This window comes from Apaloderma vittatum, unplaced genomic scaffold (assembly GCF_000703405.1).
Source record: "Apaloderma vittatum isolate BGI_N311 unplaced genomic scaffold, ASM70340v1 scaffold6008, whole genome shotgun sequence".
Classification (NCBI taxonomy): Eukaryota; Metazoa; Chordata; class Aves; order Trogoniformes; family Trogonidae; genus Apaloderma; species Apaloderma vittatum.
The window spans coordinates 51,181-78,899 of NW_009730123.1; the positions used below are offsets into that span (position 1 = coordinate 51,181).

Consider the following 27,719-nt stretch of genomic DNA (forward strand, 5'->3'; position numbering starts at 1 on the left):
CAAAAGAAAGCAAATGATCGAGGTTTTTGGTGTTTTTTCTTTTTTTTTTCTTTTTAAGTTTTGACTGCTCTGTAGCCTGATAAATTAGAAGATATTACAAGGAATCTTTTAAACTGTTATTAAAAAAAAAAAAAAAAGAAAAAAGAGAGAAGTAGACTGGACAAAGAAGTATCATATATGGAAGTATGAAATGAAAGGGAGTTTGGAAACCTTAATGTGGACTAGGCGCTTGTCAGGTCTGGAGGTGTGAAGATCCGTGAGCAGTAATAATGTCACCAGAAAAAAAAAGAGATAGAGAATTTGGGAAGAGAGAAAAGAGGGGGAAGGTGAGAGGTGGGCGGATACCTCCATGCTCCCTCATTTTAATGATTTTGACTTTCATTTGACTTGTACAAAATACACTGATGAGGTCGCTGCGCAGTCTCTGTGTTCCAGGGTTAAAATAATTGGACAGCCACCGGACGGCATGCAGTGCTAATAGAGAAGTGGCTATAGGAGTAGGTTAAAATACAAGTTTTATTTCACACTTAAGTAAAATATTGCTTAAAACACACCGCGTGCTTTGCAACGCAGACATTGAGAAGGAGTTGTGAGGCATCTGAAGCGATTGCTGTTTAAAAGAAGGCTTTGCTCTTCATGCTTTAGTGAGCATTTGTTCGGGTTTGGGGGTTGCGTTGGGATTTCAGGGTCTAGGTCGGTTGTCTCATATGCAGTCTGACAAGATAAGAGTAGTCTGTCTCACATATGCGCAGTAAATTTGTCTCCCAGAGAAGCAAAAGCTCAGGCATGGGAAGCATGATGATGTGCAGGAAGGCTGATCAGCCGTAATAAAGCATTCATTATCCTTCCGTCTAAATTAACTGAAATAACATCGTAATAGTGCCTTCTGTAACCTCACTCCAAATCCCTTCTCTTTTATTGAATTATCAGCTAAACCTAAATTATTTTAAGCTGTATCTGTATATTCTTCTTTAGATAATTATTCTGCCATTAGAGAAGTCGTTCGTTCGTTCTTTCGTTCTTCGTTTTTGATGTTCACTTAAGGAAAAGTACGTTTGTAGCTTGTATTGCGTCGTAGTTTCCTGTCCTAAGTAGTTTGCATGAGTGCTTATAGTGTAAATCCGAATCCCTGGGTACTAGAGCTGACTAAATAATGTGCAAAATGGAATATACTGTGAGAATGTTTCTACTTTTGGAATCTCTCTCTATATTATTTCTCCAGGAAAAGCTTTTTGCAGAGGCAGTTTGATTTGTGTGTGCGCGATACCCGATGAGAGAGGAGCGTTGCAGCATCGTGTGGCCTCCAGCTTTCCTCAGCTCCTTCAGCTTCTGCAAATATTTTGCAGCCGAATGAGAGAAAATGGGGCATAGAATATTTTTAAACGTGAGTGATCAAGCAAATCAGGACACTCGACTAATTATAAGAGAAAATGGAGGGAGAAAAAAACAACTGTACCTGAGGAAGGGGGGGGGAATGAGTTTTTTGGCATGGTGACTGCTGTTACACTTATAAATTGAATCCCTCTGTCCCTTCTTCATTTATTATTGCCAGTTGAAATCTGGCGTATGAAGAGCCTCCTGAATTCAATGAGGTTGTTTGTAGGTAAAAAGCTTCTCTGCGAAGGCAAAATTGCAGAATTGAATCATTAATTTTTGCAGTCCTTGAGGGGAACAATCTCTAAGCGTGCATCCACAAACCAGTTAACCACCTGTGGGCCTGCTGGAAGTGATTGGTAATCAATAATGGTAAAAATACACACAACTCGGTGCGTGCAATTGAAGTTACTTCGTGGCTTGAAACGGCAGCAATTAACTGATTTATTGACTCTGCATTGAGTGCCATAAATGGAGAGAAATTACTGAAGAAATTAGTACTAATCTGTCCTTTTGCCCAAGAAAGGGTGAGGGGAATGACACCTGATCACAGGTGTTTGCTTGGCATGGGGTGGCTTTTTATGGTTTAGTGGGTTTTTTGAGAATTTCTGCTCTCGATGGCCCGTCCTTAGCATCGCAAAGTATTTCCTAATGTCTAACCTGTGCCGTGGCTTTGTGTTTGTGCTATTTCCTTGGGCTTACGGAGAACTGATAAACGTGTCTGATCAATAACCAGGGATAAAATACAAAGAAGTCCCGGGGCTGGTGTAACACCTCGCCCTGATGGCAGCTGTCTGGACACCGAGTGAGAGGACACTCCCAAGCTCAAAGAGACAGATGAGCCAACAGAACATTTATCCTCAGGAGCTCAGCACGCGGAAACTTCATCTGTCCAGGATGTTAATTTTGTTTTTTGGTAAATAGTTCCGCCCTTTAGCAGCAGTCATTCTTCCTCCTACATATCCTGGAGTGACTTCCTTCTGTAATCATATTCCTTCTATTCCAATCACATCATAGGAAATGTTAATTTCCTTCTTCTAATTGGGTTGATAAAGCCTTTTGTCTAGCAAATCTTTTCCAATATGTTGGCATTCGATTTTGTTGCTCTGTGTAACAGGGTCGGTACTGCAGCAGAGTGCATCCTGATCACTTCCACTCTCTGAACCTTTTTCAAGGTTTAACTTTTGTGGCTCTTCCTGAACATGGATAATGTATTCTTTTGTTAATCGAACCCGAACTTCAAAAAAAGCACGTCTTTTCATGCACGTGCAACTGGAAGCTAATCTTCATTATTAATTACAGCAAGATAAGGCGTACCGCTGCGGCTTGATGTTCTCCATCTGAGTGCCGGAGATCACTTTGATGACTTGTCTATTGGCTCGGTGATGTCCAAGTACACCTTTCATCCTCACGGGTGTCAGCAGCAGCCTGAGTATTCTCCAGTACCAAACTGATGCATTTACTTTAATTCTGGCTATTCTCTTTAGCTTGGAGAAGAGGAGGCTGAGGGGTGACCTCATTCATGTTTATAAATACTTAAAGAGTGAGTGTCAGGAGGACGGAGCCAGGCTCTTCTCAGTGATGTCCAATGACAGGACAAGGGGCAATGGGTACAAGCTGGAGCACAGAAGGTTCCACAAAAACATTAGGAAAAACTTTTTCCCTGTGCGGGTGCCGGAGCCCTGGCCCAGGCTGCCCAGGGAGGGTGTGGAGCCTCCTTCTTTGGAGACTTTCCAACCCACCTGGACGCGTTCCTGTGTGGCTGTCCTGGGGGACCCAAATAAAATAAAACTTAAGATGAGGTTTGAATGATTCAAAAATCAACACTTACGTCACTGCATCACTTCTGTTGATGTTCTTCCATAGAAGGTTGGGAGGAATACCTGCCTTCCGAAAGCAGCCCGAGTACAGCGGAGCGCACGGGCTGCGAGAGGATGGTTTGGTTTAATCACAACTGGAGTTTAACAGGTGTGCTGGGCTTTGGTCCTTTTGCAGTTGCAACATACAGTAGGTTCGGCATTATTTGTTCTTTACTGGCATTCACTAGAATTAATATAGGTGGCAAATAAGAGTTACAATTTAAAGAAAAATAATAGTATATAAAGTAATGAGATTGTTCCAAAGCTTAATTAGATGGAGCAGTTTTAATATATTACAGTTAATGTCTTAAGGCAACAGAATTAAATTGTGGGCATAATCCTTCCTGTATTGGAAGGATTTTTGTCATTGTAAGGCAAGCAGCATTGGATGGCCCTTCCCACTATGTTAAATTGCTATTTTTTCTAGAAGGACTTAGAAACCTCGTGGTGTTATCAGCCTTTAAAACCGCAAAACAAGCCAGGTTGTACGTCTACATGTCAAAGTGTTGCTGGTGTGCTTACATGGATAGCTTCAGTTTCAGTCAGTGTACAGCTCAGTAATTGAATCATACATCTAAAATACATACATCTGCAGTGCATTATTGTGTATTCTGAGTTCATCTCATTTATAAAATCTCTTAATGAAGTTGTTCCCGAGTATGTATACTGACAGACACCAGTGAATAATGCACAGAAGTGCTGTTGCTGAAATGCATCTCCACATGCGCTGGATGCAAAGGTAGAGAAGCCTGTGACTTCTTACTAAATATAAAATGCGTGGATGTATCCATATCTCCAAATATGTATTTAATTTTTTTACGTATTCGTTTGTATTTTATATATATTTTCATCTGTTAAATTTTCTTCTGTATTTTCTTTGATCGATTTAATTTTGATTTTCACGTTTGGATACTTACCTTCTTCTCCGTTACACTGCTGTGGGGATGATCTGACTTTATAGTACAGATACATCCCAGCAGCATCCAAATTTTTGCCTTACTGTATTAATATAGTGTACGTAAATAATTTCTCTTAGCATCCTGATGCTCGCGTGTTATCTGGAGGCGTCTTTTCTCAAACATTTAGCGAAGTGTTACTTTCTTCCAGGAGAGATCACTAGGTATTGTAAATTCAGTAAAAGATCTTTCTAACTGCCCCTTCTGGTTTGTTCTAAATAATTCTGGTATGTCTGTCTGCCTGTAGAAAGAATAACTTTGTTATTTGCATTCGATAGTGAACTCTCTTTTTAATAATTGCTCTTGGGGGAGGAGGAGAAGCAGTACGTGTCATGAGTGGTCCTTATTGTTGCTGGTGCTTTCAGGAGCTATAAATCTCCACCGTAGCCTGCTCGAAAGACAAGTTCATTTGTCTGGGCATTAGCTGGTAGTTTCATAGCATAAATTTCAAGTTTGCAGGAGGCATCCGGTGTTTATTTTGGAAATGGAGATTAGGGTACCAAAGAATAATATGTTTACTTCCCAGCACCATGAATATGTAGTGACCTACTTATCCTGTACCATTTGGTTTTATTTTTAAAGCTTGTCAAGCCAGCTCCTGTTGCAGTTTTGGAGTGTCCTTTTTAGAAAAGCAATAAAGTACAGAGGGGGCGACGTTAGCGTTTTAGAAATAGAGGGGTGAGCAATGTTTGGAAGATTGTCCTTCAACGGCGTTTTTGTGGGTTATTGTACCGTAAGTAAAATAGTGTTTGCCTTGTGTTTCAAACCATGTTTTGCTTGACCTGCGAGTTGAACGTTGCAGGTCTAGGTTAGGTGCGACACTACGAAGCTGTAGCTTTAAAAAAAATATTTTCTTTTCTAAATACACTGAATTTTTAATGATCGCTTGATGATCGTGAGATATTTTAAAGACAAGTGATTCCATCCAAAACATTGCCTGTGTTTCTGCATATGTTAATTTACTTGATTAATTTTGAGAACATCTGCATATAATTCTGTATCCTTAACAGTGGTGAGATCACACGGCTTCTCAAGCAACAGCTACGAATTTCACTTTCCAGACAGACTCAGATTTCTGTCTAATTGGGATGCCAAATGTACAAAGGTACCACAGAAGAGTGTGTAATTATGTAATTTTCTCTTGATCTTTCAGAGTCTTTCTGCGAGCGATTAATCAGTATGCAGATATGCTAAACAAAAAATTTCTTGATCAAACCAACTTCGAGTTACAGGTAAGAAGAAACTACCGGTGTCTTGGGGTCCGACATCAGTGTTCTAATAAATTTCTGCCCTAAATGAGTAATTTTGGTGTCTGTGTGTGGCGACATGAAGCCCAGCTGACCAGTTAGCCCAGTCTGGTCATTTCAAGCAAATATGTACAATCCATTCATGTCTTGTGGGTCTGGTCCTAGAAGAACATGTGTGTTCACATTTAATTTTGCTCAAAGCATCAGGACAGAGTCAATTAGGATTTCTAGATGGGAAATGTTTCACGGAAACACAACAAGGAGATGTACTAAGAATGTATCAAGAAGCACTGTCTCTGTGTCTGTTATTTTCGCCTTTAAATATTTATGTGCATAATTTAGATACTTCTAAGTTGTTTTGTAGGTGTGCCAAAAAAACATTTCAGAGAATAACGGTATCTATTCTTGTCATTTTGGGGGCTTTCAGCTTTGGAACAACTACTTCCACCTGGCTGTTGCTTTTCTTACGCAAGAATCTTTACAACTGGAGAATTTTTCGAGTGCTAAAAGAGCAAAAATACTTAACAAGTAAGTCCTAGTCGTCATCTAAATCATGGACAAGAACTTGAGATCTATTAACATAATTTTAGTTTAATTTCTTAGCTAAATCCATTCAAATTGAGATGCAATCATGGTATAATGAAAGGTTGGGTTTAAAACCATCAATGAAATATTACATGTGTTTCTACCCTTGAATCAAGATCTAAATTACATGATTCATTACTGATGAAGACAGTATTTTGTACTGCAGGATGTTCGTAAAGTCAAGACTTTTCAGAAGTATTAACATATTATAAAAGCGAATTTTTAAATCACTTTAGCTTTGTGCTCGTTCTAATCTCATTTTGCGTGCGCGCTTTATTGCTTAATCCCTAACGGCCTTTTCGAGTGAATTTTTGTAACTGCAGCCAGTTTCACTGCGATATCCCTGAAGAATGGGTTTGTATAACTGCAGCCTTGTATGCTTTCCTGGTTAAAAGGGATTACATTGCCTACCTCTGAGCAGGGAGCTTGAACTACCCGACTGCTGTTCAGAATCCCACAGCAAATGAAACCTATCAGAAGAAAAAAGACTGGAGAATAAGACCGGAGCATGAATATATTGTCTAATATATCTATTCCCCCTAAATTTTACTGGGGTTCCAGTGGAGTGGGCGTTATTGTTAATTCACCGAGCCCCAAAAAACCCCACGGTGACATATTTTCAGACGTGATGTGCGGATTGTCTTTCCGTGTCAGAATATTTGGAAAGAGCATCTGAAAAGCAGTTTGTTCCCACTAGCAGGTGACTGCATTTATGGCACAAAACTGGGGAGTTCCAAAGCCCCGACTCCCTGAAGAAGTACAGCTCACACAATATATATCTATATAGAGACTCCTTCTATGTAAAACAGGTATTATATTTTCTATATACCTATATAGAGACTCCTTCTGTGTACAATAGATATATTCTCTATATATCTGGATGGAGACTCCTATGTGCAATGTATATTCTATTCTCTAAATATCTGCATGGAGATTCCTTCTATGTACAATATAAATTCTGTTCTCTATATATCTATATAGAGAAAGAAGATGCCCTTTGAAAGAAGATCGCCTCACCGTTGCAGTTCAAGCCTTTTTTATGTTGTCATGATGAGGGAAGATGGGAAGAGTTTAGTGCTGCTGCAGCGATGGGTGGTTTTAAAGGCTTTTTGCTTTAACTGTACTCGTTGCAGCCTTGCACCACAAAAGACGGGGCTCTATGTCCCACCTCTTTTGGGGTGGTTTTTTTTTGGCAGCTAAGTTTTGCCCTTCAAACTCATCCGCTCTGTCGTGAGTTTTGAGGTGCTTCGATTGGAAGCTGCGCTTTTTCCGAGTGTTGAAACGGAATTTTTAAGCACCGTGTGATCTAATGTACGTAACTGCACCTTATGGGCCTTCCTTGATGGAACAGGAATATTTACAAGTTCAGTGGAAAAGTGGTGTCAAGCAGAGCTCAGATTTTTGCACTCGTGCTATAAATATCGTAAATAATGTTGTAGCTGCACGTTTGCGAAAGGAAATCAAGATGGTTTTGTAGAGCCAGGTCAGTTTTAGTTCATTGGAAGCAGAATTTAGGGAACAAGTTGGTTTTGCCCAAGATGATGCCGATTTACTTTTGTGATTAAGAATGTAAAGGAGACTTGCAGAAGGCGAAGGGCTCGCTGAGCAGGCAGAGGGATCAACGCCGGAGCCGCTGACGCTCTCCCCTTGCTCTCTCGGTCCGACATTGGTGTTTTACTTCAGATCAGACTCCTGACCCAGCCAAAAAAACAACAGCTGAGCGGTAGTGGGGCTGGGTATTCCTGTCAAAGACATCTGTGGTGCCCTCTTTATGGAGACGGGAACCTTAGACAGAAGTTTTCTTCGAGGCGTTGTCACAGTGAACTGAGCAGTGTGTCTGGCTGAAGAAAAAATCAACAGGCATTTCTTACCGCTAATATAAGTAAATAGATGAAGGCATTTGAAGTGGTTACTTAATGGAGTTTGCTAAATTGTAAATCTCCGGTTATAATGACTTTACAAGTTGTTATTTTCAGTTTGATCATGTTTTGGAGAGAGAAATCAAGATCGTCTTCAAGACGCAATAAATGTGTGGCCTGGAAGCACTAGATTTTATTGCTCTGGGAGATCGCTACCAGCCCTGTGCCAAAGGGACATAATTAATCAGTTAATTCAATATCACATTCGTCCATCTTTTAAAGTATAGATTTCAATTAATATGTCAAATATTTAATAATTAAAATGTAATTATTGTAATTTGTAGTTTTTGCTAAACATTGCGTTTAAGCATTAGATAATAACAGATTCTTAATGATGCGGAAGAATCTCTTTAATCCGTATTAATGACGGAGTATCTCACTATTATCCCACAGAAATCCCACAAGTTGCCAGATACTACCATTTTGCTCATCTTTTTAAATAATGATCTTTAATATACAAATATTCCGTCTGGCATGTACATTCTTGGAGCTCATTATGGTTCTGATCCTGTCATTAATGAAGGCAATAGGATTTTTTTCCCAATTCATTAAGCTTTCCTGGTATTAACGAGGAGAGGGAGTGGAATATTAAAAGAACCCTGATGGGAGATGTGAAGCCTTGGTGCCACCACCTCCGTGGCAGAGTGGAGATGGGTTTAGAGTTCAGTCCCCTCACTGACCTCCTGGCACCACGAGATTTTGGTCTAGCCCAGGTGGGACACACAGAACGCAGACACCTTCTCTTGGAACAGAGAAACCTTCTCTTTCTGATTTTGTGCATCAAGGTACGAGATGTCACAAGATGTTCCCTTTTGTATTTTTTAGGACAATGCTCTGCTAAGAGGATGTATAAAAATAAAATACAGCCTTAGGCTGTGAAGCTCTCTGTTGTGCTTCCTCTGGCCAGTACCGGTCGATAAGTAGAAAAAGCTCACAATTAATCTCTGTAACCACCCATGTGACCCAAAGGATGGTTAAGTAGTGGCCTGGTTTGAGTCTTAAACTGGGATAGGTGGTCTGAAAATATGGCAAAGAATCACGGAGTCATTTAGGTTGGAAAAGACCTTTAAGATCAAGTCCAGCCATGAACACAGCGATGTCAGGTCCACCGCAAGCCACGTCCCTGAGCACCACATCTTTTCAACACCTCCAGGGATGGGGACTTCACCACCGCCCTGGGCAGCCTGTGCCAGTGTTGGAAAACCCTTTGGGTGAAGAAGTGTTTCCTAATATCCAATCCAAACCCTGCCTGGCCCAACTTGAGGCCACTTCCTCTTGTCCTATCATTAGTTACGTGGGCGAAGAGACCAACCCCACCTTGCTACCACCTCCTTTCCGAGAGGTTTTGCACAGGTGTGTGTTTCATGTGTGTTCTCCCTTCAGTAAGTATTGCTGCAGAAGTGGGAAATTGGGGTCTTTTGAGGGACAGCAAGTGACACGAGGCGACAAACAGCAGCTGGTGGCTGAGGCTGTTGGGGCAGCCTCTGTGTCTCACTCCCTCGTACAAGGGACATTCAGCAAAGTTGAGTTTTCGTGGGCTCATGCCTGAGCTGGTGAGCGAGTCTATGCAGTGTTACTGTCTTGTTGAATTTGATTTGAACTTAGTTCAAATATCTTTGAAACGAGATGCTTCTGCTTATTGAGATTAGATTATTGTTTTATTTTAATGGTGGTTTTGTTTTCCTTTTTAAGGTACGGTGATATGAGAAGGCAGATTGGTTTTGAAATCAGGGACATGTGGTATAATCTAGGTAAGTAGCCTGAGCTCCTTCTGCTTTAATGCTTTCATTCAGGGATTGTATGAACCAAGTTAGAGATGAACTTGCTTTTCTCTTGAAATAAGGCATTTAAAAAGCAGGTAGTTTAAGAAATAAAGCCCCTTCTGCATGATTATTTTGCCATAACTGTAGTCAGTGTTTACTTCTGTTTTCTTCATGGTATTCAACCTCAAAGGTAATGGTTACAGTGATACCAGTTAGAGTGTTTGAGTTGTCTCCTTAAAAATATATCTAGACAAATACGTATCTGTATGTCCATAGATATATGCGCACACATAAACGTGCATGCAAGAACTGGAACTGGAATGTCTGTTTAAAGTCTGTTTTTCAGTCTTGTTGGGCTGCATTAGGGTGACTCAGGGAAAATCAGCAAAAAATGGAAGCTTGGACATCCCTGGACTTCGTAGGTAAATTAGGCGTATTGGGCTATCTCGGGTCTGTGCTGTTTTGTGGGTGTAATTTACCTATATAGGGATTGAATTTCATGAGAAACTGAGTATTTACTATAACCTGAGTGTACTCATCTGCCAGATTTCATTTTCCTTAGCTTAACAGCAGAGACACTTCAGCTCTTGTGAGTTTTATCAGAAGTTCCTCAAATTATCAGAAATAAATGCATTTGCCACTTCACTTATATCTCCAGCTGAGCTGCTGTTGCTGAAACTTGGAAAAAAAAAATCAGCATATATAAGAGGAGGGAATGCAAAGGTTCTCAAGTATTTGATAGCACAGAGTTTGCATCCACTCTGCTGGAATGATGAGAAAAGGCTTTCAAGAGCAGCTGAGTTCACTTTTTATTAGAGGCATCTTTCATGAAATAAGTGTCTGGAGAACAGATTAAAGCATAGTGCACACCTGAAATGGGACTTGACAGACAGGTAAGAAAATCAGCTTTGTGCCTGAAGCTGGGACATCCAGCTGACGACGCCGACAGATGCTTTGGTAATAATTTGCCAAATCCTTCCCTGTTCCGGGCTTACAGCCCTGCATTCATCTGTCCTCTTGACTAATTTCTCTGGCGTCTTCAGATTTTTAACCTTTTCCCAGACCTTAGTGGCCTGAAAGCTGAGAAGTTAGTGTACGTAGTTACAGGGCTGTCTGCCCGTACATGAGGTTATTTTATTTTGTTTGGGCTGGAGGTTGTGGAGTTTGTTGTGCTTTTTGCTGCTGCTGCTGGCTGCTCTTGGACAAGCTCTTTAGTTGCTCTAGGCTTCAGTTTTTCGCCATTAACAGGGAGACGATAATAATTTCCCCTGGAATTTTGTGAATCAATTGGCGCAATATTTCTTTCTGCGCTGTCATGAAAGCCTTCTTTCTTTTAATCGATTTTTTTTGTTACAAACCGAGATCATCCAGGTAGGTGACTCCGTGACCTCCTCTAACTCTTAATGTCTGTGATTCTGTAAGTGGCCGGGATCATTAATGCCGAGATCTCACACGTCGAGGCAGCCGGCAAATTGCTGCTCTTGCCAACAAAAGCTGCGAGAGGAAGGTAAATCGGAGGCAGGACCCCAATCCAAGGCGGCCTTTGTGCTTCTCATAACGAGCAGCTTGCTTTTTCTCGTCGCCTTTGTAATCCAGGTAGTCCACGCTGGTCGTGTTTAACTTCTGGCTCCTCACCAATCTCCTGCGGGTCACGGCATCAGCGAAGAAGGAATTCTGACTTAGCGCTGCAGGGGAATTGAATGGGGAGCGCTTGCCACTTTTACCTCAGGAGTTGCGCTGCGTTAGTCAAATTGTTAATGGGTACCTTCAGAAAATCAGAATGGAAAAGCTTTAATTCTTGCAGAGGCTTGCGTGTTTAGTTTTTGTGATTATGCCGTTGTGCATAATATATGATAAAGCCAAACGACTCTGACTTTTGGTTTATGTATTAAAAGGTATGGATAAGCCTCAAAAATTAATGTTTTGTCTCATCACTTGTTCATAAATGCCATGATTAACGTATAATGCCTGCAGAGTTAAAACATCCCAGTGGGGAACAAGACAGTCTGTAATGCACAGTTAGGAATATAATTTATTTTCTGAAATTAAATAGTAAAACATGAATTCCACAGGTTTTTCCTCTGTGTTTCTGATGCAGTTCCTACCTTTGTAATTACTAAAAATTAAAATAAAGTGTGTGTAGTGGCGAGCAACACTAGTTAACGTTGTAATACCTGTAATTTAGGGATGAGATTTTTATTTTTTAAACAAGGAGCCATGTATGAGAGATCCAGCTTGACAGGTTTTTCTTTTTAAATCCTGGCTGTCGCTGTCCTGCTTGATACCCTACTAGGCTTGATGGTGAAGGCTTTCCATCGGAGCACAGTGAGGGCAGCTTCGGGGAGCCTCACCCCAGGCTGCAGAGCCCTCGCTGCGTTGCCTTTCCAAAAAATACCGCAGGGCTTTTATTTTCTTGCATGCACCAAACCCAGCGTATCTTAGTCTCTGTTGGCTTTCTTTTTTTTTTCCCTTCCATATTGCAACCTGAACTTGAAATGTGTTATTTTGAGTCACTGTTTTGTTGAAACTGGGGCTCTTTAGACCTCAGTGAGACATTAAGTACAGGGAAGCATAAAGCAAGTCGCGGCCTCTGTCTTGAAAATGTAGGAACTTGAACAACACGCACTTAAAAGCGTTGTGGGATGCAATTTAGCATATACAAAACACAGCTTGACACTAGGTCGTCTGTGCCAGTTTTTAATGGTTAACGGCTTCAGCAGCGGCATGTTAAAAAAATTGTAATGGCGTTTAAAATAAGATCCTTGAGGTTAAGTTGGTGAAGGAAAGCCAGCTCAGAAAGCGTTGCTTTTGTTGTTGACTTCTGAACCAGCTAGAGGGAGACGGAAAAGGAAAACTCCCGAAGATGAAGTGAAGCGGTTGCGCTGCTGTCCTCCGGCAAGGCGCCCACCGGCCCAGCCCTTCCCTCCAAGCGCTTGACGTCAGAAAAGGTGTCCTGACAGAGATGTTAATGTCGTTGGAGGGAAAGCCAGGGTTAAAAATAGACCTGAACTTCGAGCATTATATAAATAGTAGTCATTACAGATAACACTCTCTGAATTAGTCATGCGTGTTCAGAGCTGACCCAAGGGAGAGGTGAGGCTGCTCCGAATTACCCAGTGGTTTTTGTGGCCTGAACTTAAATTAGAAGAGCTTGGGAAATGAAGAACACCAAGAAAGCAAGCACCTTGGGTTTGCTTCACGTGATGAAGCCCGTTCCTGTTGTGAGCGGTTTGCAGGAGCACGTCTTGCGGCCAGGCAGAAGCCACCGCAAGGGAGGTTTTAGCATGTGCAAAAGAACATTTTTCTTGCCTGGTTCTTACAGCAGCTGCACAATTTGGCTTTCAGAAGAGAATCCTCCATTTTTTTTCCAGAGTTGTCACATTTTGAGTCTCTGCGTGGGGAGTTTTGTTGTCGTGTTGTTTCTCAGCAGGTGCTGCCCGTGGCAGGCGGCTGGGATGGGCGCTCCGCAGCACCAGAGGAAGATCCTTTCCTTGCGTGTTTTGTTCTCTTTGCTTTTTTTTGTGGCACAACATCACACTGGATTACTTCACCACAGCAAATGCATGCGTGTCACCGACGTATGCTGTAGGGCTGCAAGGACGTCATGCAAGGCTCTCAACCCTCTCCTGTGTCGCTGGGCTTGGGGACAGACCCTTTCTCCACAGCCCTCCTCCTCTGCCACCCTCCAGCCGGCGTGAGGAGCTAAGTGGATTTCAGACAGCAGGCAAGGAATGTTTTTTCACAGTCCAAGTGATTTTAATAACTTTCTGCTAATAATTCACACGTTTCTATTCGCCCCACGTCCTTCTGAATTTCATATTCGGAGAAGCTCTCTGCCGCTTTGATTTAAAAACTCCGTCGCTGATTACCTGCGCCGCTAATAAATACAAACAGTGGGTGTTGGGCGAGGAGGCTTTGTGCCTGTGGCACAACTCCCTGGGGCTGCGGCTGCCGGGCAGGTCCTACGGGCTGGGGAGCAAATCCTGCCCTTGGTGCCCGTCCAGCTCGGCGGAGGTGCTGGGGACCAGCTCGGGAGGTGAGCTCTCTGGCCCTTGTCATCAGATCAGCTCTTCAGAGACTTGCTTTTTGAGCAGGTTTATACAGCCCCGGAGAAGAGGAAAGAGGATCAAAGGTTTTTCTTCTGCGAATTCACCTTTTTTCACATCTAAAGTTCAAAAGGTGTTAATTGCTTTTCCGAGGGAATCCCTGTGCTCGCAGCAATGGAAAAACCCACCCTGGCACGCGGAGAATTTCGTGACATTGGATTTGTGCCTGACGAATAACTTTTATCACTCTTATTTGTTTTCTGAAATATTGACTCTGACACTTCTCGGGCGTAATACAAGAAAACTGTCACCTGAGAGGCCGAATGTAATGATCCTCGTAAGAGAGACAGAGGAAAGCTTTATGCCTCCCACTTGATATTCCTCACCAACAACCAGCACTGCAGCGTCGTACAAAGTAGCAGTTTTTGTTGAGTATTAATTTGCCCTAATAGGATTGCTAATGCTAATAGGATTCTGAAGTTTGCGAAATCAAGGAACTGAAATTATATCCGCTAAAAAAAGAAGCATGTTTTGTTAGTAAAGGATTTCTCTTGATTACATTTGTTAAGATATGTGTTAGTTCTGGGCAAAAGTGAAACGGTAGCGCCATACTGGTGTGGTGCATTGGAATATAAACGAGTTGAAATCCGTTTCTGTCACATACCGCTGGTAACTGCGATGGGAAACAAGAGTCTTGAAATGGAGGAGGCAGAGGGCTCCTTAAATTAGCTCCGCGCTGAAGAAGCCTGGTCTGAGCCACAGCAGTGGGTGCATAAACAGGGTGTGAGCCGGATTGTAGCCATCTGTTAACACTGCATTTGTCAGACGTCACCAATGGTGCAGAGGGGTTCAAATGAATCCCAGCCTGTTGCTGAAAGAGGGTTTGAATATCCTAAGCTTCTGCCATCAAGTCCTCTGCCTGGAGCTCTCCGGTGCCACATGCCACTGCTCTGCACCAGCAGCTTTCCAGGGCGCTGTTGAAAAGATAATTTGCAGAGCAAATATTCTGCACTCTCTGCATTTTAGCTAATAATATGAAGAGTAACTGGGTGGTTTTTATCTAGTCCAGTACTTCCTAGGTTCCATGTTCCTGTTGAGGTTTAAGTTCTGTTCCGTGTGCAGAGAGCGTAGCAGGGAGGGTTGGGGAAGGTGCGGTTTACTCTTCGGAAGGTAAATGTGAAATAAAGCTTGCCAGTCAGATCAGCTCTCGAAGAAAGAAGGCATATTGTCAGCTTGGCTAGATGTAGTTTCATGTCTCGAGGCTGTGTAAGTATGCACTCGCGGTGACACTTTGATAGACTGACACAGAGAACATTTTGTACGCTGCAGCAGATACAGAAGTCTAAATAAGTTAATACAAGGGATGTGCCTTTTAACCTCCGTCTCTCCCAACCAGAAGTTTACTTAAAAGACAACCTGGGAACCTACTATGAGTGTGCAAACATGGGTTCTTCATGGAAAGTGTGGCAAGTGCCAGTTTGACTATTGATACAAGAACTCTTGTTAATTTGGGTTTATACATACCGCATACTTCACCTCTTTTGGCACAAATAATTATATGTGTTTCGGCACTCAGATCTTGAAAAATGCTTTTTTATGCTCTGTGAGAATTTATTGGTACAGCTTCTATACCAGTTACCTTCTACCAAAGTCACAAATAATAATATGTATTTCGGCACTCAGATCTTGAAAATGCTTTTTTATGCTCTGTGAGAATTTATTGGTACAGCTTCTATACCAGTTACCTTCTACCAAAGTCAGTGGCTGTTTGTTAACTCTCAAATGCATTTTCTCTCTTAAAGGTCAGCATAAAATCAAGTTCATCCCAGAAATGGTGGGACCTATCTTAGAAATGACGCTTATCCCTGAAACCGAACTTCGGAAAGCTACGATCCCCATCTTCTTTGATATGATGCAGTGTGAATTTCATTCTACTAGAAGCTTCCAGATGGTAAGCAGTAAGCCACAGATACTTGAAGGTTGTAGGGAAGATTTAATTGTTCTTCGACGTAGCGTAAGAATTTCTGCTGTTTCTTATTTTTCATAAAGAATAATAAAATTATGGATTTGCTTATTTTCTGTAACTCTTGAGTAGCCATAGAGTTTTCATCAGCTTTAAATTCTTATTGATGGGAAGGTTTACATGAACTAAAGGAAACCTGCCATGATGATACGGAAGGCGAGCAAAGACAGATGTCTTAAATTTTCACTGTGACTCAGAAAAGGAATCTGCTTCTGAGTTAAATTGGACATAAAGGAAGGCTGATAACGTGGCAAAAAAAACCTCTAACCTGCATTAACTTATAATTTTGATGCTTTTTATCACTTTATGGACTTTGAAGAGGGGAAAAAAACCTATCCAGTCAGTGTCGGTGTTTCTTCATGCTATACAGACTCTGCAAAATCTTAAATACTAAGGCAACATTTTTATTCTGTTTTATATGCTGAGGGACGTCCTTGAATAAGCACACACAATCTTATCCTGATAGCATCGACTTTTCAGAGACAAGTGGAGTGAAAGAAAGTTTCTTGCCTTCGTTCATTTGACCTTCTTTCCCTTGAAACTTTGTCTTTACGGATTGAGTATAAGACTAGTTAGGCCCGGTGGTGTTATGATATAAGCCAATGTAGCTCCTTTACACTGTGAAATTTCTGTCAGTTCAGGATATGACCTTGTGAATTTTTCAATAAAGTTTGATGTGTGGTGTTTGCTTTTTTCCCCTTTATATTGGCAGTTTTCTTTCTTGGATGAAAAAGCCTTTTCCACGCTATTTTTTGAGAAATACTTTTCATAACCAGCTCTTAACAAATCTGTAGCCAGAGTAAATGAATATCTTCATGGAGAGACTTAAGCAGGGGAAATGGCATCAGCTTTATTACTTTGATTTGTTTTGTGCTGGATGGGGTGTGGAAAGGTTGTGAACTGTATTTTGGATCCGTCCAATTACTGCGTAATCATTCTTTATGTTTTGACTCCAATGATACTGCAAAGATTGAAATGCCCACCAGGATGCCATTTAAAGTATTTCCTGTCAGATGCTCTCTTCTGTTGCTTGTCATTTTTTATTTGTACAATTATATGGATCATGAAAACTCCGAGGGTAACTTTATAGCTAAATTCCTGGCCCTGTATTTTCTTGACAGGAGGAAACCAGCTTTGTGTGGAATAGTTGGGTGATTTTAATAAATGAATGTCTTAAATATTTCACACAGATTCTTTTTGCCTTTTGAGAAGAAAAATGCCTCACTCTGAAGTCAGAGATGTCTTGGCTTGTAGGTACTCAGCATATATTTCTGATGTCAGTATAGCTTCTTTCTTTAGGGACATAGCATTGATATGACAGGAGCAGAGGTAGTAAACCCTTTTCAGTGCATTTGAAGTGAACAGTTATATCTAAGGGGGAGTGGTGAGTCTGTCCATTTATGGATTTGCAGATAATGTAATTATATAATTCGGTGAGTATCTCAGATTGATCTTTGGGGAGTGAAGATCACAGCTGTTAAAAAGCAGAAGATTATCAAAAAGTCTAGGTTGGATGGGACCTATGAAACTAATCTCATCCCGTCTGGGCACTTGACTGGATTATCTGAGGCCATCTGAATATTTCCTGTGAGGGAGGTTTCACCGCTTCTCTGGGTGACCTGTTCCAATGTTTAAGACTTCTGTTCTTACATCCCAGTGGAATATTCCTGACTCACCATGTATCTTTTCCTTCTTGTGTTGTCATTGTGCACCCTTGTAAACTCCATCTCCTCTAAACTCACCTTTTAGGTGTTGGAAGCCTTGACTCTGCTTTTCTCGAGGCTGAACAAACCAAATTTCTTCAACCTTTCTTCAGGCCAGGTTCTTCAGTGCTCTGCTCATCTTGGTGACCATCCATTAGACCAACTCTGATTTCTCAAGGTCTCTCTTAGGCTGGATGAACAGTGTTCCAGCCGTGGGCCAACAAGTGGAATAGTCCTGTTGATCCTCTAGCTGTGCTCTTGTTGGTGAATCTAAGGACACATTTCGCCTCCGTTGAAGGGGCAGACTGCTTCTTCATGTTCAGGAAGGCTGGAGAGGGACTTTTTCCAAGAGCGTCCAGTTGTAGGACAAGGGGAAATGGATTTAAATTGAAGAGAGAATAGGTTTAGACTGGATCTTAGGATGGCAAGACCCTGGAATAAATTTCCCAGAGAGGCTGTGGCTGCCCCCTCCTTGGGGGATGTTCAAGGCCAGGTTGGATAAGGCCTTGAGCAACCTGGTCTAGTTAAGGGTATTGCTGCCCGTGACAGGGAGATTGGATTAGATGGTTTCTGAGGTCCCTTCCAACCGAAGACATTCTAGGATTCTGTGTTCGGTTTGCTGACCACCAGGTCCTTTCCAGCAGAGCGTATTGTACTGCTGCTTGCAGCAATGTCATCCCAGATTCAGGATTTCAAGTTTCTCTTCCTTATATGCTGTATGATTTCTTGTTGGCAGTCTGTCAGACTGTGAGAGTCATTAAACTACCACCACCATTTGAGAACAGCAATTTAGCCACTTTTTCTACCCGTTTTGTAATCTGTCTATCCAGTCCATATCTTAACAACTTGTCAACAAATATGTCTCGGGAGACTGTATAAAAAACGTTACTGAGGTCAAGACAACCGCAGCTCTTCCTCCGCTGAACAGATAGATAGCTTCATCACAGAAGGCACTCAGGTTGGCCAGAAGTGACTGACTCTTGATAAATCCATACTGGCTTTTCGCAATCATGTTCTTGCCCCTTGTGTACCTGGAAATAGCTTCCATGAGGGCTTGCTTCATGGTTTCCTTGGGAACTGAAGTGGGCCCCTGCCTGGCCTGTAGCTTCCCAGCTCGTTTTTTTTTTTGTCTCTTTTGTGTTTAAGTGATTGAAATAGATATAAAATAATTTGTTTAAGTATTACCAGTATTACAAGCTTTCATACTTAATGTGTCAGTGGAATGTACTGCATTATGTCATCTATATGCAAATACCAGGTGTCATTGTCCAGTCTTGCTTTCAAAGACTTCAGAGTTGAATGATTGGCTGCTGTTAAACTAATTTGATTATCCAACATTATTAGTCACGTCAACAAGATTTCACATTGGCTCCGCTTCTCCAGAAAATGCGTAAACCTCATGATGTGTGGGGGAGGAATTGACATTTTTTGCAGAAATTCAAGGCTGTGATGTTTTGTGTTATGAACAGACAGCTTTCCCCATGCTGGTTTTAGTTCATGTCCCCTGTGAGGACAGGCTGAGAGAGTTGGGGTTGTTCAGCCTGGAGAAGAGAAGGCTCTGGGGAGACCTTAGATAGACCTCCCAGGGCCTGAAGGGGCTGCAAGAAAGCTGGAGCGGGACTGCTTGTCAGAGAGTGTAGCAATTGGACAAGGGGCAATGGTTTCACGCTTAAGAAGGGTAGATTTAGATTAGATGTTAAGAAGTTCTTCACTTTAAGGGTGAAGAACTGGCACAGGTTGCCCAGAGAAGCTGTGGAAGCCTCGTCACTGGAAGTGCCCAAGGCCAGGTTGGACGGGGCTTGGACCTATCTGGGCTGGTGGGAGGTGTCCCTGCCCAGGGCAGGGAGTTGGAACAAGATGGTCTTCAAGGTCCCTTCCAACCCAAACCTTTTTGTGATTCTACAGATTTCCGTATGGATGGATTTGCCAGGTAAAACCAGTAACAGATAGAATGGTGATTTTTTGTTCTTGCAGTATAGATAGCCCTGAGAAAAAAACAGAATATAAATCCCTCTCATTTTTCCAGAACTAAATTAAAGGCCAACTGAATTAAGAGCTAGAGTTGCCCGTTTTTGTCCTCTCCCTCTTAAGGTGCTTTGAAGCCTATATAAGGCTTCAAAGTAGCCGGTACCTCAAAGCATGAATCCGATACTAAAGTCAGTGTGGGACTGAAGCTTCTCTGCAGAATCAAATGCCTCCTTCTCTGCTCTGCTTTTTTCCCTTTGCCTGTTTCACTAGTGAACCCTCCCGATCAAAGGGAATATGTCAGAGCCACAGGAGCGATGAAAGAGAATTGGTTTGATTGTTCAGGGCCTGGTCAGGTGAACGTGATGGATCCCGTGGTGACAGCAGGAGAGAAACTCCATCACGAAACAGTCACTCAGCTGAAATGTGGAATACAGACCAGAAAAAGCACCGATGTCCTGATTTTGCTGCCTGTTCTTCCCAGCTGTCACTTGCTCTAGCTCCATTTCCTATGAGCACTCCATTTGCTTGCTTGCCCAAAACTTTTCTCACCTTTTTCTGGCCCTTTTCTAGGCATGTGTCATTGCTGATATAATGTTCTGCTTGTTTTGAGTTGAACCCATTCACAGAGAGGTGCCAGTGCAGTTCCTGGTACTGCATCATAATAGAATTTCTTTTAACCGATCTGGCACAAATTAATTACAAGAAGTACCTTGCTATGAGAGCCAAAAACCAAAACAATTGATAAAATAAAGTAAGGAATTAAGTCAGAAGCACTATCCCAGCATGTTTTCTCCAACATAATTACATTTCTCGTCAAGTAGGAGGGAAGGACCCTTATCCTTCAGAGTGGAATCTGAGAGGTGTATCCCCTGATTCTGGAAGAGTGAGCAAGAAGAGATTAGAAGTTCCGTGTATCTAGTTTTTAGACTGAGCTGCATTACTGAGAACCATCATGTGTGGTGGCATTAGCATCAGCGTTGTAAGCATGCAAGCTCCAGCATGTGCTCTTACTCTGTCAGAATAAGGAGCTGTGTAAAAGTAACCATCTGAGGAAGGAGCCCCAAAAATGCAACAGCGCATCTGTCCCGTTTTCTGCAAATTGGAATGACAGCATAATGGAACCAGAGCTGAAAAGAAAGAAAAATTATATGGAAATGGGTAAGCGATGAATACGTAATGCAGAATCATATAGAAATGCATGTAAATGAATACATGATGCAAAATCATATAGAAATGCATAATAAATGAATGCATAACGCATAGGATTACTAAAATAAAACCATGGGTGCAGCTAAAGTACCTCTACCAAGTATTCTGTTGTAAGAGGAATTAAATGAGTAAAGACCCCAAGAAATAAAGAGGAAACCCTTTTCATTCTCATTCAATATTTAACGATAGATCTCAGTATCAAGACAGCCATACTAGCATTTTGGTTTGCAGTGTGACTTGTTGTTGGTTATCAATGAAGTACAAAGTGATGTAATTCTCCTGAATGAGAAATGCCTGGTTTATCTGAATCTGTCTTGACTTTTAGAACCTGTAATTCCTTATTAAGTCTTCTTAACCACAAGGGAGAAGGGTAATGTGGTAAGTCTAGAGACCTCCAAAAGTCTAGAGACCTGATATTAAATGGCTACCAACCAGAATGCTGTGGGAAAATAGGAAAAGGAATGGATGGAACTGGTGGGAATTGCCACCAACTTCCACAGCAGACTTTGAAGAAAATTTTACAGCACTTATGTGCTGTTTCTGCGTTAGGACTAATTTCTAGCCGTGTTATCCATCACTTGAATTTTATATGGCAAATTCATTATTATCCCCTATCAAAAATAAATTTATAGCAGCTTGGAGGATTGAAAGTCCTCCTCATCTACAGCTAGATTAAATCGTCAATCAGTGCTACAAATGTAGCCTGACCACACTTTAGGTAAACCTAAAACCAAAAGCGATTAGTTGAGCTGACACTTGAAGACACTCGATAGCTTACATTGATTTATTTTCTCCAGATGGGAGATTGTAGCAGACGGATGTAGTGGATATACTCTTTGCTCAAGTTCAAACACACGTCCTAAAGAGAAGCTGAGATCTTGATCAACTGCAAGGAAAAGTTGATAATAATTTCCTGTAATCTCCCTAACATCACCCCTTGAGCTTTCCCTGTCAGCAGATGAATCTAACTCTGTGATGGTCCTAGATATACTCCCTAAGCCTCCCGAAAGAGCCGCAGCACTGTAATGTAGACATTGAAAATTTGGTGCTTCTTCACTTGACAGTAAATTCCATCACAACAATTGCAGATGTACTTTGTGCTATTTTATGCACATAATTTTTTCTTACTTTTTTTTTCAAAAAAAAGGAAATTTGAGACCTTGCTTATCAAAAGATGCCAGTTGCAGTGTCCCAGAGCCACTAGTTTGTGTGATACCAGGGCCACATTCTTACTCCCATCCTGAAAGACGATAGCTCCATAAACCTTAACTGGTGTTGATGAAACGTTCTTTGATAGAGAGACCATAGAAGGAATTTTAACTGCGTTAAATACCATTTAGTCATCTGGATTGCTTGATCTGCCATAAACCTCAGCTTGTGTTGATGAAGCGTTCTCGATAGAGAGACCATAGAAGGAATTTTAACTGCGTTAAATACCATTTAGTCATCTGGATTGCTTGATCTGCATCATATCAATTCCTTGAGAAGAATCAAGAATGATTGAAGAGTAAAGATATTGTTAATAGTCCTTAAAATCCCAGAAATGCCACAAGTCTAGCTCTGTTCATCCCAGGAGGGCCGTTAGGGAGATGGCCCAACAAAGCCTAGGTTTACAGAAATTTAAGTAAAAGTGATATCAGTAAGATACTCAAGATCCTGTATGACAAATGTCTTCTTCATCCAAGTAATCTCTTCCTAAAAAATGCATCACCTAAAGGGCTCACGCTGGCAGCAAGTGTCATTTTTCACATTGGTATAGAAAGTCAATTTCTTTCTGCTCTCGTTAGAGAACATGAATTCTGTGATTTCGCTGTTTCATCATTGCGTTGCTTCAGCATTTAGCTTGACACGTCCTTGTCCTATGGGAAGACGTTTCAGCTTGTGTTTGCTTCTCAGAGGGGGTGGATTGCATTATTGTCACTTTTCTCATTTTCCCGTCATTTTTTGACTAATGGCTTCATTGTATTAAAAACCTTATTTCACTTCACTTTTCATTCACTTCTTCACAAGGAAAGGAGCGAGGGAGTGGGACAGGTTACCCAGAAAGGCTGTGTAACCATCCAGCCAGGGAGATGTTCAATACTTGGATAAGCAGATCACAGTTGGCCTGAGCTAGTTCGGAGGTTGGACCAAAAATGACCTTCAAGGACTCTGTTTCTATGATTCCGTAGATTATTCAGGGAACAGGAGAGCAGCTTTGAAATGTTTTAATCTGAACTTCGGGGAGTTTCATCTTTAAAAGAGTCACGGATAGTAATAAAAATTGTTTCAAGATGGAATATCTGTTGTTTGGGTACTTGGCTGATTTTATTGCTCCATGCATGGTGTGATCTCTAGTTCAGGTTTCCTGTCAGCTCACATTGACTTGTGCATGTCGTTAGACTCTGTCCTGAATTTGCTCTGAGCTTGTAGTCACCGAGCCAAATCGGAGATCTTTGTTCTCCATAACGAGATTCTGGTGGGCTGCCAGGTAGCGTGTAAAAATAAATTTCCCAACTCGAATGCAGAGGACAAAAAGTCTAGAGTTGCACATGAAAGGTAGGAAATGATGGGAACATTACTGCGGTAATGGTACATAGATTTTGATGTTTGCCTTTCAGCAGAGATGTCAGCTACATCTTTAGCACGACCCCTACTGCAACACTCTTTGAGGTTGTCCAAGTTGCCTCCTTGCAGTTGTTCCCGATGAAGGAAAAGTCTCTTTTTGCTCATGGGCTTTCAGCAGAAGCATGCCCTCTCCGGTTGTGGAGAAGTTACCTTCACAGATCGGGCAGCGCTTGGTGGCTGTCACAGAGGAGCTAATACTGTTGTCACTAAAGTAGATATTTTGACTGGTGGTAAGAATTTATTAAGAATGAGGAATGTCCTTATGTTACTGGTGTGTATTCAGTGATGGGATACTGTGGCAGTGGGAAGGAAAACCCATGACTCAAAGACAGGTTCAAGAGCGGGTCCATGGGCTGCTGCTGAGCCTGGCGGTTGTGGAAATGCCTCCTTGGTCTGGAAGTATCTCTAGCTACAGATTCTCTTTTCATTTGTACGTTATATGCTGTTGACATTAACTGCAGATGCAAAGTACATCTCTTGACATTTACAAAGTGTTCGTATGCTTTGTTCTTGTGCAGGTGGCCCTTTGCTTCTCCTCAGAGTAGTTAGAGACTGCCTGAGCCAGTCACAGTGAGAAAAAAGCACGGAGACAACTGTTCTGGCAGTAAACTCACTAATGGGCTCCTATTCCCCTGCCACAGGCTCCCGGGCTCTGCTGCTGAGGTCTCTTGGCTATAGGTTGTATCAGTAGCGGCGTGGAGGTCTGTGCTTCTTTAGCGATGAGTTGGGAATTAGATGACTAGACTGATCCATTACACAGCAGCAGACCTAGAGTGAACCTTCCTCTGCTAGCACGTCCCATTTGTTCCTTACCTGGGCCCTAGGGAATGTGGCAGCAGGGGAAACCTCCTGTAATCCATAAAAATCCTGTGAATTATCCAGTTTGCGTTTAAAATACATTCTAATGCCTGCTTGAGTTTGCATTCTTTTGTTATTGCCCAAAGAAAAAAAATTACTCTTCAGTTGTTGGAAGCAACTTCCTTCCCCTTTGCAGTAACTTTATTAACAGGTTTGTTAATTGAGTTGTGGCCCACTGTAGTCGCTATCTCTATGCTAAAAAGGGATTTTCATGCTGCTCGGATGTGTTACCCAGCCTCGAGTGTTATTTATCCTCTTTAACAGAGCTTTCAACATTTTTGTATTTTACTTTCGTTGCTATTACCAATATTGCAGGGGACATTCTGTGCCTGGCTTTGTGTCTTCTTTCTCCTCGCCCTCATTCTTGCCATTAATCTTCTTGTTTAGTTTTCCATAATGCAAATATTTACACTTCGTTTAACAATGCGACCGATGATTTCTTCAACAAAAAAGTCCTTGTAGGGCAGCAGATCGTCGTGGACAGTCAAATGCCGGCGATTGCAAACTCTTAAAGTCAATCAAGCTTTAAAATAGTGGCTAAACATCTCACCGAGATACGCAACCAATCTGTGAACCATTGAGGCTACAGTAATAAAGTGAAATATTTGCCATCTGATTATTTACGCTTGCTTTGTTTAATTATAGTTTGAGAACGAGATCATCACGAAGCTGGATCATGAAGTGGAAGGAGGCAGAGGAGATGAACAGTACAAAGTGTTATTTGACAAAATGTAAGTGTTGATCAGCGGTGAGATTTATGTCACGGTAAAGTCAGGAGAGAGAGCAATTAGACCACAATGAACTCTGTAGCCCAGAAATAATTAAAATCTGTTAATGATGCATAATGTTAAAAATTACACCTGAGTCAAGGGTTGTTTTTCTTTTGCGGCGTGTGATTAACAAGGCGAATGTCATTGGCTTTTCAGTCTTTTGGAGCACTGCAGAAAACACAAATACCTTGCTAAGAGCGGCGAAACTTTTGTGAAACTTGTCGTCCGCTTAATGGAGAGGTTGTTGGACTACAGGACCATAATGCACGACGAGAACAAGGAGAACCGCATGAGCTGTACTGTCAACGTGCTGGTGAGCAAAGAGAAGTCTCCAGCCTGAAATGGCTTCTGCCTTCTTAATTTTTTAATTTTTTAAATTTTTTTTATGTATCTGTTGGGATTCTCATGAAAGTTTGAAATGCTTTGGGTTGTTTGGGGTGGTTTTTTTCTGTTTTTAGTGTGGATGAATGTTATTACCTATGGGGTTAGACTGGATGATCTTTCAAGGTTCCTTCCAACCCAACATTCTGTGATTCTGTGCTTCAACTGATTCTAAGGAAAGCAGTGCTTCAGAGCCTGTTTTTTAGGGCAGTTCATTGACATCAACAATTGATGTTTGAAGAACTTTATGCTGAAAACCGCTTTGACGTACAGAACGTTGGAGCAATATGCAGTTTACTACCAAAATTTTCATGTATTGGCAATCTGATTTCTACTCTGCCGACTGCTCAGCCTCCATATGCAATTTTTTTTTAAGAAATTTGAGTGTTACTGTTTCATTCAAAGCAGAATGTGAAGTTTCCTCCTCTTAGTTCCAGAAATTCTGGAGTATCTTCTCTATACTACAAACTTGTTTATAGGCTGGAGTCAGAAGTTATCCCCATAGCACACATATGTGGTCTTCAGTAGAGGCAATAGACTATGAGATTTTACTAGCACAGCATCAGCGCGTACGGAAAAATGTCAAAATAAACTTTTGAGGACCCCCCCAAATGTAATACAAGCTGGATTTGATTTTTCCACTAGGATTTAGTATTGAGCTGTTAGCCACTAAGGATTCTGAGCTTTCAGCCCTGTGTGTTATCAAAGCTTTCATTTCGCTTAAATATATGGGGCGCAGACAACGTTTATCATTTATGTGATGCGGCTGATGGATTTCGTTCAGGCTGGTTTGGAAAGAGCAGAGTGAATGGTTTGTAGCTTCAGCACTTGGAAGGGATCAGACGTCCCCAGCTCCTGCAGCCTTTGTGCCGTGCTGTCGCAGAAGCCATAAATGAAACGGTGCCCATTAGGGCGGGAGGGAATATAGAGACATCAAATCAGAGATTGAGAGTTTATTTTTAGTTTGTTTTTCTCCTCTCCGTGCACATCAAAAAAACGTCAGAATGTTGAGGAAATGGGAACTCGGAGAGTTGTCACCGGCTGTTGATCTAGCAAGCGCCGTTTGGTTGCCCACAGAAAAGCCGTAGCGCCCTCCTGAGCAGAATTTGAGTTCAAAAAGCCTGCTGCTTCGCACCGAGCAAGAGAGGAAATAAAAAATCACATACACCATCCGCTCTAAACTGTGACAACAATTTGTAAAACTGGGAGGATTTCCTTCCCAGGAAATAAATTCACCTTCACTTCGTCCCCACCTCAAATCCTGCGTCCAGTTCTGGTGTCCCCACTGTGAGAGGGACATGGAGCTGTTGGGATGAGTCCAGAGGAGGCCACCAAGCGGACCCAGGGGCTGGAGCAGCTCTGCTGCGAGGACAGGCTGAGGGAGCTGGGGGTGTTCAGCTGGAGAAGAGAAGACTCCAGGGGGACCTTATCCCTGCCTGCAGTGCCTGAAGGGACCTACAGGAAGGCTGGGGAGAGACTTTTGACAAGTGTCCAGCGATAGAATGAGGGGAAATGGATTTAAATTGAAGGAGAACAGATTTAGAGTGGATCTTCAGAAGAAATTCCTCAGCCTGAGGATGGCCAGACTCTGGAACAGGTTGTCCAGAGAAGCTGTGGCTGTCCCCTCCCTGGAGATGCTCAAGGCCAGGTTGGATGAGGCCGTTAGCAACCTGGGCTGGTTGAGAGGCGTCCCTGCTCATGGAGTGTGTACGAGATGAGCTCTACAGTCCCTTCCAACCTAAGACATTCTAGGATTCGTCATGAAACTCTGAGTCTTCTCCTGGCAATTCTCGCCATCCTAGCCGCAGGGGCACTGACAGCACGCTGGGGGCTTGGGTTTGCTTTCTCTGAGCGTCTCAAACAGTGTCTCCTGATGCTGTCTTTTGTCATCTGAGTTTTTCAAGTATTTGCAGATGATAAATTTTGTGGGCGATTTACTGCTGTCGAGTTAAATGACCGTGAGATAGCCAGACACCACCCTGCCCCGGGAGTCTGCAGGAGAGGCAGGGGACAATCCGCGGGGACAAACTTCCTTCGCTTTTAGGCATGATTTAAAACTTTTGCTTGGTTTTAAAGTCCCGTTTGCCCTCCAGGGCCAGCTCAGTCTTTTCATCATCATCCAGGCACCTGAAGTGAAATTTATGCCTTTACAAAAATCCAACCCAGGGCTGATCCTCAGCCCAATTCCCACCCGAGGTCTGTCTCAAGGAGTTCTTAATTGGAACTTTAATGATGCGGAGGCTTTCACAGGATTAAGTTTGTCTGTATTGACTATAGTTTATGTGAGAGGTTTTGATATGCATTTTATCCAGTGCTGATGTTAAAAAAAGAAAAAGATAAAAGCCCTATCTGTTCCCTCAGCTGCTTGTTCCTATCCCTGACAATCCCGGTAAAAGCAAGCGTGCCGCCAAGGTAGGAGAGCAGATCCCAGGAGAGGTCTTGCTGAAAGCT

The 27,719-nt window shown here is 42.1% G+C and overlaps 1 protein-coding gene across 1 annotated transcript in view; it reads left to right on the forward strand.

Moving 5' to 3' along the window:
• LOC104277879 (dedicator of cytokinesis protein 1-like) overlaps positions 1-27,719 on the forward strand; it is a gene marked incomplete at both ends in the record, with an annotated part of 69,343 nt that overhangs the window by 35,658 nt on the left and 5,966 nt on the right. The window contains 6 exons of the mRNA XM_009874665.1: positions 5,343-5,421; positions 5,864-5,964; positions 9,633-9,691; positions 15,552-15,700; positions 24,763-24,848; positions 25,044-25,200. Coding sequence (XP_009872967.1) covers positions 5,343-5,421; positions 5,864-5,964; positions 9,633-9,691; positions 15,552-15,700; positions 24,763-24,848; positions 25,044-25,200 — 631 coding nt within the window. The remainder of the gene's footprint in view (positions 1-5,342; positions 5,422-5,863; positions 5,965-9,632; positions 9,692-15,551; positions 15,701-24,762; positions 24,849-25,043; positions 25,201-27,719) is intronic.